Source organism: Cannabis sativa, chromosome 9 (genome assembly GCF_029168945.1).
Source record: "Cannabis sativa cultivar Pink pepper isolate KNU-18-1 chromosome 9, ASM2916894v1, whole genome shotgun sequence".
Lineage (NCBI taxonomy): Eukaryota > Viridiplantae > Streptophyta > Magnoliopsida > Rosales > Cannabaceae > Cannabis > Cannabis sativa.
In genome coordinates, this window is record NC_083609.1 from 55,805,228 (window position 1) to 55,819,044 (window position 13,817).

The window sequence follows — 13,817 nt, forward strand, 5'->3', positions numbered from 1 at the left end:
GATTTTTGAATTTTTTCAAAGATGGTGGAACCTGGATTTAACATTTTAACATTCTTTTTAATGTTATCAATTTCCTTGGTTAAAGAAATAATTTTTGACTCTTTTAAAGACAATTCAGATTCACAACATTTGAGTTTATCTTCCAACTCATTAATGTTGTTACACAAAATTTTATTATCTTTAACCAGGGAGCGATTTTCAGCACTAGTTTCCAACCACTTACCAAACATTACCTTGTAGGATTCAATCATGGAATCCTCATCAATTTCTGACTCATCTGATTCGGATCTGGATTCTTCCTTGTTGTCATTGATCAGGATATTGTTCAAGCAAATGCTTTTTCCTTTTTCCTGCAAATTTCTTGACAAAACACTTGTTAGAACAACTTTTTCTTTTTCATCCTCACTACTCTCAGAATCATCACTCCAAGTAACATTCAATCCCTTTTTATTTTTCTTTAAGGTATTAGCACATTCAGATTGAGTGTGACCAAAACCTTCACATTCTCTGCATTTAATACCTTTTTTATTGTTAGATGGAAAAGGATTAGAGGGAATGTTACCAGAAATGTTACCTTTTGGGTTTTTTGAAAAGAACTTTTTATTTCCACCAGATTTCAAGAATTTTTGGAAATTTTTTGCCAATAGAACCATTTCATCATCATTTTCATCATCAGAAACAATATTTTCAGAAGCATTAAAGGCAATACCTTTGCTTTTCTCATTCGAGAGATTTTGCTTACTCTTTTTCTTGATTTGTTGATTCAACTCAAAGGTTCTTAAAGATCCCATGAGTTCCTCAACCTTCATTTTGCCAAAATCTTTCGCCTCTTCCATTGCAAGCAATTTTGTATCAAACCTGTCAGGAAGAACTCGAACAATTTTTCGAACCAAGACAGATTCATCTAGTTTTTCTCCCAAGGCAAAAAACTCATTAGAGATGTCAGATAATCTTTCATAGAAATCATTTAAAGTTTCAGTATCTGACATTCTCAATTCATCAAATCTAGTTTGAAGCATGGTAAATCGTGATCTTTTTACATCGGCGTACCTTCAAATTGAATTTGAAGGATTTCCCATGCTTCTTTTGCATTCACAAGATGATATTAATTTAATAAAACCTTCACCAACACCATTAAAAATAGCATGTAAAGCCTTATTATTATAACCGAGACAGTTTTTCATCTTCGGTGGTCCAACCGAGTTCGCATTTTACTCGAGTATTACCTTTTTCATCATTTTCAGTAGGTTGAGACCATCCTGTAAGAATAGCTCTCCATGCTTTCTCATCTTGCGATTTGATGAAAGCTCTCATCCTGACCTTCCAATAAGGATAATTCGACTCATTCAATAGAGGAGGTCTAGAGATGGAACTTCCTTCTGCAAACAAAGACATCTCACACAAAACAAGTTAAACGGAATAACCTCAAGATCTCACTAAGAATTTAGTGACTTGCTCTGATACCAATTGAAATTCCGTATTTTAATATTCCCAGTTTGATTATTTAATTAAATGATTAATTAAATGCGGAATAATAAAGCGGTATCGAAAACGATTTTAGTTACAGAATGCAACTCGTAACTCCAGAGAAACCCGTAAAAACAAACGGTGCATAAAAGTAAAAACACACAAGATTTTTGTACGTGGTTTCAACAATCCTTTCGCATTGTTACTAGTCCACGGGGCCACGCCCGAGATAAGATTCATTAGATCGGTGTCAAAAATACAAAGTAATTGACTTATGCATAAATAGACTCCCTCTTATTGTATGCCGCAAGCTTGATGTATTCCACCTACTAACCGAATCTTGATAAAACTCCAAGTGCTCGAACTCCCTTCGATCACCTTGAAGAGTGCTTGAATCCTCCCGATTCAAGGCTTAAAGGCTATCTCCCGAAAGCCTATACAACCATCTCCCGAAGGTTGTGTGCTTGTATCCTCCCGATGCAAGACTTCAAAAGCAATCTCCCGAAAGCTTATAAATACCCTTCTCCCGAAGGTGCACTGATGTTCTTCTTCGTTGTAGACTTGAATACAGACTCAAGACAATACAAACAACAAATAAACAGAGTAAGAGTAGAACAACTCTTCTCTACAAAACAAAGACTCTCTTTTCTAAAGATATGAATGAAATTCAAAGATACAAGAGAGGTACCAAGAGAGGTACTAAACAAAGACACTCTTTCCTTAAGATATGAAAGCAATTCTAAGTGTGTGAAAGAGATACAAAACCTAGCAGCTATAAGATGTATTTATAATGAATATACATCTCATAGACAGCTTACATTCGGTCTGAACAAGACCTCAACCCACTAGAAACTTCCCTAAAATAATTCTTCAATCAGTCCAGGAATTTCCGTTTCTGTACATACAGAATCGTGGGCAGTAACTACAACTTTCCTTTTATAGAAAAGGAAAGTTTAGCTCCGGTTTTCTCTTCAAGAAACCTGATCTTAGAAAATGGGAAACTCAACACAAGATCAGAATAACAGCTGGTTAGATAAAAAACGAAATGGGTAACCAAACTTACCATTTTTACCTTTTTTCCAAAAATAGGAAAGCTAGACAACTTTCCTTTCAAGTTTGAATACACCAAATAGGAAACCATATTAATGTATACCAGCCGAAAATATACAATGAATAATAAAATATTTTTGTCAATTAAATATGCCAAAAATGGAATTATCATTGTTTTTGCAATTGTCACAAATGCATGCATCAACACACATTTTATCCTGTGCAAAACAAGGACAGTACCTATATATGAGAAAAAACAAGTTAGAAATTTTTAATTTTTTTAATATTATATATAAAAAAATGATAATATAAATAAAATTTTTTTAGTTGTACATTTTTAGACAACCGGCAATGGCGCAGTTGCAGTACGTAGGTGGCTCCCTCTTATTAATCCTGTTTTTTTTTTTAAAGAAAAAAAAAGTCAATAAATAACATAAAAATTTAAATTAATTAATTAATTAATAAAGATAAACCTTTTTTGAGGGGAAGATGAGCTTGGAGCTGATGATGAAGTTGGAGGTAGAGCTGATGAAGTTGGAGGATGAGCCGTGCTAAACGTGTAAATTTTATCCTAATAATAATAATAATAATAATAATAATAATAATAAATAGATAAATAAATAAACATATTATAGAAGAAAAAAAAAACAAAGATAAATCATAATTACGGCATAAGTAAACTACAACACAAAAAAAAAAAAAAAAAGAAGGATAAAAAAATACACAAAAACTAAGATTTTAATAAGCTTAATTATATTCATAACTAATAAAAACAAACTCAAACAAAGAAGATCAATTATAGGTAGTTCAACATAGATGAACTGTTCTGATAGGTCCTGGAAGAAGTTTTTACATTGTATAATTAATAAGATAATATGTTTGTATTGAAAGAAGGAGAAGAAACAGAGAAAAATCTTGAAATATGTTACCTTTGGGGAAAGTTTTTGGTACTTTTTCAGTTTCTCATCCATATCAATCATCCAAGGCATAGTTTATTGAGTGAGTGTACCCAAAAGCCTGCAATACAAATTAACAAAAACTTATTAAATTATACTAACAAATCGATTAATTAATCAAAGTTAATATAAGCAATGACAAGTTGTGATTTTACTTGAAAACGCTGCATAGTTCCTCTTGTTTATGGAAAACAGACTTGAGAAACAACGTTTCACCAAATTTATATCCAGCAGATAACGTATCAACAGCATTAAATGATTCATTAGAGTCCAGAAAGAATTCAGGTGCTTCGTAAAATGGCTGTATATACGGCATGCATGAAACAAGTCATCAACTAATCTACATTTGAAATAATAAAAAACCATAATAATCTTTAGAACATTTTCAATTACCAAATCAAGATCTGTGATCAGTACTTTCAAGAACTGTTGAGACAGTTATTTTAGTTTTGAGTTAGTTGGGAATTAGTTGTGTTAGTTGGTAGTCCAGCTGTACATTCTGTTATTCTAGCTGCATTGTTTTGTTTTCTTTGTTGCTTAGTATAAGTAGCAAAGCATTGGTGTTTGTACATAACTTGATTGATTCAATACAATTGTACAATTTTCTCTCTGTTCTCTCTGTTTGCTTTTCTCTTGTTCAAGCTCAATCGAGCTGTTATGGTATCAGAGCAGGTTGTTGTATCCTTGCTATTCTTCATCTTGTTTGTTCTTTGATCTGTGTACTCTTGTGCTGTGTGAATATGGTTCGAGGAGGTGGAGCTCAAGGTCGTAGCAATGGAGTCCATACCCGGTCGAATCGAGAAGCTGAAAACATTTCTCTGAACTCGAATACTTTCTCAGTTCTTGGAGAAAATTCGAGATCGACAAACGCTAATGATTTGTCGAATCCTTACTTTCTTTCAAATGGCGATAATCCAGGTGCGGTGCTTGTCCCTAACATTCTCAAAGGCAGTGAGAACTACAACACCTGGAGACGATCTATGTTGATTGCTTTGGTTGCTAGGAACAAAGTGAAATTTGTCAATGGAAGATTACCACAGCCTGATGAAGATGACGATGACTACGATAGCTGGTGCAGATGTAATAGCACCGTGATCTCATGGATTTTGCACGCAATTTCTGATGAAATTGCAGACAGTATTGTCTATCATGATAATGCAGCAGAAATCTGGGCTGAGCTACATGAACGATTCAATGAAAGAAACGCACCTCGAATCTTTGAAGCAAAGAAGATGATGCAAAGCCTAGTTCAAGGATCTAATTCTGTCACAACATACTATACTCGACTGAAATCTCTTTGGGATCAGATAAGAGAACTTCGCCCACCACCTGTTTGTTCCTGTGGCGCAGTGAAAGTGATACAAGAGTATCAAGAAGAGGACAGATTGCTTGAGTTTTTGGTTGGATTAAATGATTCCTACAGCCTTGTTAGGTCTCAGATCTTGATGCGTGATCCCCTTCCAAGTGTTAACAAGGCTTATGCTGTTGTTATACAAGAGGAAAGGCAGAGAAATTTGACAAATAATTACAGTAATGCTACTGATCAAGACAAAGGTAGCAATGGACAGGTTAATGGTTCAGGAAATAATGGTCAGTTTGCTGGTGTTGTCCAACCATTCAGATCTAAGTACAATTGTACTCATTGTGGTATGAATGGACATTCAATTGAGAGATGCTACAAACTGAATGGATATCCTCCTGGACATAAATACCATGGAAAATTTCCTAATCGAGATGCTAATGGAAATCCTGGAAAATCAGCAGGTGTTAATTTTTCTGGTGCTGATGAAGGCAAGGCCGAGGAGCCTACAATGGAAAGAGATCTCATCTCAAGCTTGTCAAGTGTTCAATGCCAGAAGCTGATGGCTATTCTTGCTCAAAAAGCCACTGAGAACAGCACTCAAAATGTCTCTGAAGAACAGCCTGTTGTGTCTCATTTTTCTGGTATGAAAATCTCTACTCCTAGCTCTTATTGGATTATTGATACAGGTGCAACACATCATGTGTGTTATGATATCAATTTATTCAAAAATACCTCTGTCAATACCCGATTGAAAACTGTCTTGATGCCTAATGGTTTGCATGCTGAAATTTCTTGCATAGGAACAGTTCATTTGAGTCCTGAACTTGTTCTTAAAAATGTCCTATATGTGCCTACTTTTAAGTGTAATTTGTTGTCTGTGAATTCATTAACAGCCACAACTAATTGCACCTTCTTGTTTTCTGATGATGATTGTATCATTCAGGACACTTCCAAGACCAAGGTGATTGGGATGGGTAGAAAATTTGACAATTTATACTACTTGAATGTTGATCAAAGCTGTAATAAGAATCAGATTTCTGTTGCTGCCATTTTTTCTGATTCTAAAATTTCAAATGAAACTGTTTGGCACTATCGATTGGGCCATCCATCTTGTGTAAAAACTCATCCATTAAATAAAGCTTTGAAATTTCATGTTGATTCTAATTCCTTGTTTCATTGCTCTATTTGTCATTATGCCAAACAAAGGAAACTTCCTTTCATTTCAAATCATAACATTGCTGAAAAATGTTTTGATCTTATTCATGTTGACATTTGGGGTCCATATAGTACTTGTACCATTGAAGGGTATAAGTACTTTATTACCATTGTTGATGATTGTTCCAGATATACATGGATCAAACTCATCAAACAAAAATCTGATGCTCAGCATGCTATACCTCAATTCATTACTCTTGTTCAAAATCAATTTGGTAAGACAATCAAGGGTATGCGGTCTGATAATGCAAAAGAGTTACAGTTCAATAACTTGTTCAATGAACTTGGGATTATACACTATCACTCTTGTGTGCAAAGACCTCAACAAAACTCTGTTGTTGAGAGAAAGCATCAACATTTACTCAATGTTGCTAGAGCTTTGCTCTTTCAATCTTACATTCCTTTGGTGTATTGGGGTGATTGTGTGGCTACTGCAGCCTATTTAATTAATAGAACTCTTACACCTAATCTCAAAGGCAAGACACCCTTTGCTATTCTTCACTCTAAAGAACCAGCCTATGACCACTTAAAAGCCTTTGGGTGTTTAGCCTATGCCTCTACTTTGAGTCAATTAAGGCCAAAATTCTCACCTAGGTCTGCCCCTTGTATTTTTTTGGGATATCCTCCAGGTATGAAAGGTTACAAACTGCTTGATTTGAATAAAAATCTCACTTTCATTTCTCGAGATGTTTATTTTTATGAGCATATTTTTCCTTTTGTTTCTACTGGAGGTATCTCTCCTGCCCATGAGAATTTTTTTGCCTCTCTTCCACATATTGCATCAGATCCTATAGATTGTTACAATCGGGTTGCACCAGGTGGTACATCTATTTCTGCAGAACATTTGTGTTCACCAGGTACTGCTTCAGGTGGTATACCAGTACCAGGTGAGTCTTTTTCTTCTCACCCTCCTGATTCAAATACTATTACTTCTCCACCAGTTTCTGCCTCAGGTGAGTTGTCTCACACTGTTATTTCTGCACCTGATTTGCCTTCTGATCTGCCTGGTACAGCGGATGTTTCTTCTCCTAATTTTTCTCATACCAGATCTGGTAGGACAGTGCATAAACCATCTTACTTGAATGAATACCATTGTTATCTTGCTTCTACCAATTTATCCAAGTTGGCTAAAGTTTCTTTTGTCACAACTCATCCTTTGTCTCAGGTCATTGGTTACAACAAGCTGTCTTCACCATTTCGAGCTGCTGTTCTGGCTATTTCAAGTCATTTTGAGCCTGAATTTTTTCATCAAGCTCATGGTATTCCTGTTTGGGACAATGCAATGGATACTGAGATCGAGGCTCTTGAGAATAATCATACATGGATCATTGTTTCTTTACCCGAGGGACACCATGTCATTGGTTCAAAATGGGTCTACAAGATCAAACTCAATGCAGATGGTAGTGTAGAAAGGTTCAAAGCTCGGTTGGTAGCTAAGGGATATAATCAACAGGAAGGGATTGACTACACAGACACTTTTGCTCCGGTTACTAAGCTTGTCACTGTCAAGTTAGTCCTTTCTTTGGCTGCCATTCACGGCTGGCATTTACATCAATTGGATGTAAATAATGCCTTTCTACATGGTGATCTCCATGAAGATGTGTATATGTCTATACCTCAAGGGTATAGACCTAAGGGGGAGTTACCACCAAATGCAGTCTGCAAATTGCAAAAGTCATTGTATGGATTGAAGCAAGCTTCAAGACAATGGTTTGCCAAGTTCTCAAGTGCTTTGAATGATGAAGGGTTTCACCATTCAGCAACTGATCATTCCTTGTTCATCAAACATTTCAATGGAAATTTCATATTTCTATTGGTTTATGTTGATGATGTAATTCTTGCTAGCAACAATTTAGTGGAACTTGAAGCTCTCAAAGCAAGATTACACACAAGATTTCAGCTAAAAGACTTAGGAAATTTGAGGTATTTCCTAGGTCTTGAAGTTGCTAGATCTGACAAAGGGATCTTTGTTTCACAAAGACCTTATGCACTTCAATTGTTGGAAGATCTAGGCTATCTAGGTTCCAAACCAGTGAGTACACCAATGGAAGCAAATCTCAAACTTGGGCTTGATGAGAAAGAGAAGTTGGCCGATCCAACATTATATAGAAGGATAGTGGGAAAGCTACAATATTTGACCATCACAAGACCTGACATTTCCTACTCAGTAAACAAGCTAAGCCAGTTCTTATGCACACCAAGAGTCACTCATTTACATGCAGCACAAAGAGTTCTTCAATATGTTAAAGGGACTCCTGGACAAGGAATTTTCTTTGCTACCAATACTGAAGTGAAGTTACATGCCTATACGGATTCAGATTGGGCAGCCTGTCCAGATACAAGGAGGTCAACAACTGGCTTTTGTATTTTTGTTGGAACGTCCATCATCTCTTGGAAAAGCAAGAAACAACACACGGTTTCAAGGTCCTCTGCAGAGGCTGAATATAGAGCCATGGCCAATACCACTTGTGAAGTGGTTTGGTTACTTTCTATCCTCAAAGAACTTCAAATCAAACATGAAGGACCTGCTTTTCTCTATTGTGATAACAAGTCAGCCCAACACATTGCAGCAAACCCGGTCTTTCACGAGAGAACTAAACACATAGAAATAGACTGTCATCTAGTTAGAGAAAAGGTGCAACAAGGTGTGATAAAGACAGTCCATGTTTCTACAAAAGACCAAATAGCAGATATCCTAACTAAGCCCCTTTTTCCCAACCAATTCAACAACTTTAAAGACAAGATGGGATTGAAGAACATATTTTCTCCATCTTGAGGGGGAGTTTCAAGAACTGTTGAGACAGTTATATTAGTTTTGAGTTAGTTGGGAATTAGTTGTGTTAGTTGGTAGTCCAGCTGTACATTCTGTTATTCTAGCTGCATTGTTTTGTTTTCTTTGTTGCTTAGTATAAGTAGCAAAGCATTGGTGTTTGTACATAACTTGATTGATTCAATACAATTGTACAATTTTCTCTCTGTTCTCTCTGTTTGCTTTTCTCTTGTTCAAGCTCAATCGAGCTGTTACAAAATTGACATGTTCACCATCGTTGACAAAGTGGTAAGAAGCAATACCACTAAGAAGTTGGTACATTACGCTCTACAAAAAAGTTACCCAGTTCATATTATTGGGCTCTCTTACACTTTTTCAATCTATAAAAACATTAAAACAAACACAGAAAGAACATAAAAAAGGAACCTTTATCAACTTTGGGTGACGAGCTCTTATAGGATGATCCTTTTGAAATTTGCTGAGATCAACGCCAACATTGTCAAGATTAACAAAATGATCTCCAGGGTCATTTCCTAGATACTCCAAACTGATTTTTTTTCCCCAAATTAAAAATTATTAATAATTAAGTGAAAGAAAGAAAGAAAGAAAGAAAGAAAAGAAAGAAAAGAAAGAAAGAAAGAGAACAATACCGAGCAACATTTGGATGGTCGAGAATCCTGTAAAGGGAGATTTGTCGAATTGTGTTAGCAGGAATCCCAACATCAATGGGTTGTTCTTGACGTGAATTTGATGATCCAGTGAGAGGGAGAGCTTGAAGTAGTTCGTGCCTGAGGATGATTCTCTTCAAAGCAATTGTTTTACCAGTTTCTTTATCCAAGTACTTGAATATGGGTCGTCTGCTTAAACTCGTTCCAATTCCTAAGTTCAGTTGTTTGAACTGCATGCATAATGTAAACATTATAATCCCAAGAACCTAAAATTAAATATGTATATATATATATAAATGTATATTAACCTTGTCTCTGAAATCCATGTTGTTGTTGTAGCCTAATCAATCGAATTGTGCCAGAAAATAAAATCAATTATGAGTAGTTTTCTCACAAATTCATCAAGGACGAAATAAGATGAAAGAAATCATGAGAAGTTGTTTAACAATTAGAGTAAAGTGAAGATAAAATAGAAAATTCATAGAAAGATTAGACAGAGAAAGAAAGATTCACCTGAAAAATGCAATGAAGAGCGAGAGAGAGAGAGAGAGAGAGAGAGAGAGAGAGAGAGAGAGAGAGAGAGAGAGAGAGAGAGAGAGAGAGAGAGAGAGAGAGAGAGAGAGAGAGTAATGGGGAAGAGAGAACAGAGTGTGTTTTGTTTAAATAACCCTGTTAAGACCTTTCGCGCGCTTTTATTCTAATTCCTAACTGTCAACAACAGATTTTTATTTCTTATTATTATTATTATTATTATTATTATTATTATTATTATTATTTATTTATTTATTTATTTCTATTTCAGATCAATGGAGGGGTGGTGATAATTTTTTTTTTTTTTTGAGAGATTAAAGAAAAAACATAACAATAGTAAGGGTATTTTGTTTAAAATATGAAAAATTAGGCTTCACGATGGAATTTGAAAATAGCTTAATGGGACTTGATTATGTTTTGGCAGATTAAGTTAGATCGCAAACTAATATTATCGTTGGTTAGATAGCAGGGCGGCTCTTGAAATGAGGCGAGCCACTCGTGCGCCTCGAGCTCCCGAACACTCAGAACTCAAAATTGTGAAAAAATAATTATCATTATATAATAAAAAATTTATATCAAAATAATATTTGTTATAGTGGTAGAGAGTGTTATTTTAAATTAAGAGGTCATGAGCTTTAAAAGATTGAATCTTAGAATTTTTGAGCTTTAAAAGTTTTTACTACTACACTAAAAGCTTTGTGAGTTTCAGACAAGTTAGAATATGAAATGAATTTATCAATTTTATGTGGAGTAGAAGAATGGTCTTGGATGAGTGAGTAGCACTCAAAATCTCTCAAGTAGCCTGGTGGTTTGGATTGTCTGCTGGATCTTCTTGGCAGTTCCTGTGTTGTTTGTTGTGGTGAAACTGTTGGTGTAGGTAAAGTTTCTGGTGTAACCGTGGTGTCAGGTGCATGTTGAGATGAAGTTTCTGGTGCACCAGTGGGAGTAGGAGCTGTTTGTATTTGATCTGAGTTAAGACTGAGATCGTCTATGTGATGGGCATCATTGAAGTCATTGCTAGTACCTGTAGGATACTCACAGCCAGGTAAGTCATTTGTCACAGAATGAGGAAGTATAGTTAGAGAAAAAGGATCTATGTTAGCATTCTCATTATTGAGCTTTTAAAATGGATAAATGTTTTCATGAAACACAACATTTCGAGATACAAACATTTGTTTATTATTGATATCATAGAGTTTGTAACCTTTTACACCTTGAGGGTACCCCATAAAGACACAAGTACGGGCTCTTGGGGAGAATTTATTTCCCTGATTTGATAAAGTTGAGGCAAAAACCAGACATCCGAATGACCTTAGATGTTGGTAATTAGGTAACTTATCAAAAAGTAACTCATATGGGGTTTTGTTATTCAGCAAAGGAGTAGGAATTCGATTTATTAGATAGGCAGCGGTTAATACACACTCATTCCAGAATTTAATGGGAATACGAGACTGGAAATAAAGAGATCGAGCTACATTTAGAAGGTGCTGATGTTTTTGTTCAGCAATGGCATTTTGCTCAGGCGTTTCAACACACGAAAACTCATGCAAAATGCCGTGTTTAGAAAACAGATCCTTAAACACCAGCTCTGGTGCATTATCCGAACGGAAAACTTTAAAAACCTGCTTGAATTGGGTTTGAACATAGGTCAGAAATTGAGGTAAAATGAAGCTGACATCCGATTTGTGTTGCATTAAAAATATCCAAGTGAATCTAGAAAAATCATCAACTAAAGTCAAAAAATATCTGTGATTTGTGTGTGATACAACATGATATGGCCCCCAAACATCACAATGAACAATATCAAAAACTTTATTAGAAACCGTATTGCTATTAGGAAATGGGAGTTTTCTTTGTTTAGCAATAGGACAAATATAGCAAGGGGAAGTTTTATGTAAATCAGATGTGTTACAACTGAGAGTATTCTTAAGCAAATTCAGGCGTTTATTGGATAAATGTCCAAGCCGTGAGTGCCAAACTTCAGCTGAGACAGAGAAGACTTGAGATTGACTTGGCGTAGTATCAAGAATGTATAAATCTTTGATATTACTACCTCTTCCAATCGTCTTCTTGCTGGTTTTGTCCTGCATTATAAACTCATCAGCAGTGAAATAAAAGGAAATAGGTGAATTTTTAGTGAGGTAACTTACAGAGATGATATTGTATTTGAAATGTGGGGCATATAAAACATTAGTCAATATAATGTTGTTTTGTAGAACAACAGATCCACTTTGATTCACAGTAACACTATCATTGTTTGGAAGAATTAATTTGGTTGGTGTTGTCTTACATATACATTGAAACATTTTAATATCAGAACATATGTGTCTAGTTGCTCCCGTGTCCACTATCCAGGAATTCAGAAAAGGAGAAATAGAATGGTGTGACAGAATGATACCTGTATTACCTGCTGAAGTACTAGGATCATTACCATTCATACCATTAGTTTGAGAGGCGAGTAAGTTGAGTAGTTGCTGGTACTGAGCCGAGGAAAGCTGAGGGAGAATCGCATGATTTTCTGATGCAGCAGAGTTGTTTTCTTCCCCAGTTTGCACCTGGTTTGCAGCAGCCTCCTTAGATCTGTTTTGCTTGTTAAATCCCGGGGGATATCCATGGATTTTATAGCATTTTTCAATGGTATGGCCGTGTATATTGCAGTGAGTACAGTATGGACGATTTCTTTTAGGAGGATGGGGTTTTCCGGATTGATTATCATCCTTTTGGTTCCCTCTTTTGTCCCCTTGGAAGGCAAATGCCATGGCAGAGTTATTGTTGTTGTTGTTTGAGGTAGTTCCCCTTTGATGTTCTTCTTGAGTAACTAGATGAAATACACGATTTATTTCAGGCAAAGGGTCCATGAGAAGGATGCTACCTCTAACTTGCGAGAAAGAATCCGAGAGTCCCATCAAGAATGACATGATGTACTCCATGTGGTAGTGGTCTTGAATTCTCTTGACTCCTCCACAAGTGCATCCATTACAAGTGCATGATGGCCTGTAATTGGTTAGTTCTTCCCATATAGTTTTAAGCTTAGTAAAGTATATGCTAATGGTCTGATTTTCTTGCTTAAGATTCATGAGATCTTTTCTCAAATTGTATATATGAGGACCATTTTTCTGATGGAAACGGGTCTTTAGATCATTCCAAATACCCGATGCACATTCATCATAAAGAATACTTGAAGAGATTTCCTTGGAAACCGAATTCAAGATCCAAGAAATCACAATGTTATTATTACGATACCAAGCATTGTAAAGATTTTGATCAGAAATAGAGGGTTTAGGAATAGAACCGTCGAGGAATCCGATTTTGTTCTTGACAGAAATTGCGAGCTGCATTGCCCTGCTCCATGAGACATAGTTGTCTTGTCCAGTAAGTGGTTGAGACACCAAAGCATTCCCTGGGTTGTCACCATGGTGAAGAAAGAAAGGGCTGGCTGGATCCTCCAATGGATTCTTGATGGAAGTGATTTGAAGACCTTGATTAGCTCGATTTGAGGGATTTCCAAGATCTGCGACTTCAGAAGGAACACTGGTTTGAGTTTCGTCTGTAGCCATTGAGTGGAATCAATGTACAGAGAAGGAAGAAGATCGGAGAAGATGACCGTGAAATACACAGCGATGCCGGAGAAAGGAAACACGACAGCTGGGAGGATCAGACGGGAAAGCCTATCTTTCCCGCTCTGATACCATATTGAGAAAACTGAGATGAATGTTTTGACAGAGAAGAGAGAATTCTTCGTTGATCAGAACAGAGGAGAGGTCAGCTATATATATAGCCTTGGACCTCATTACAACCGACTCAAAGAAACAACAACATAACAGACTCAACTTAAATTAACTAACTAACTACTGACA

At 36.0% G+C, this 13,817-nt stretch overlaps 1 protein-coding gene across 1 annotated transcript in view; it reads right to left on the bottom strand.

Annotated features, from left to right (window-relative positions):
* Positions 1–9,047: 9,047 nt before the first annotated feature.
* Positions 9,048–13,817, bottom strand: part of LOC133031036 (cell division control protein 2 homolog) — a 32,487-nt gene continuing 27,717 nt past the window's right edge. Inside the window, exons 2-4 of the mRNA XM_061104253.1 lie at positions 9,738–9,754; positions 9,412–9,659; positions 9,048–9,308 (exon numbers count right to left, since the gene is read on the bottom strand). Of these exons, the coding sequence (XP_060960236.1) occupies positions 9,137–9,308; positions 9,412–9,659; positions 9,738–9,754 (437 nt within the window). The 3' untranslated portion in view covers positions 9,048–9,136. The remainder of the gene's footprint in view (positions 9,309–9,411; positions 9,660–9,737; positions 9,755–13,817) is intronic.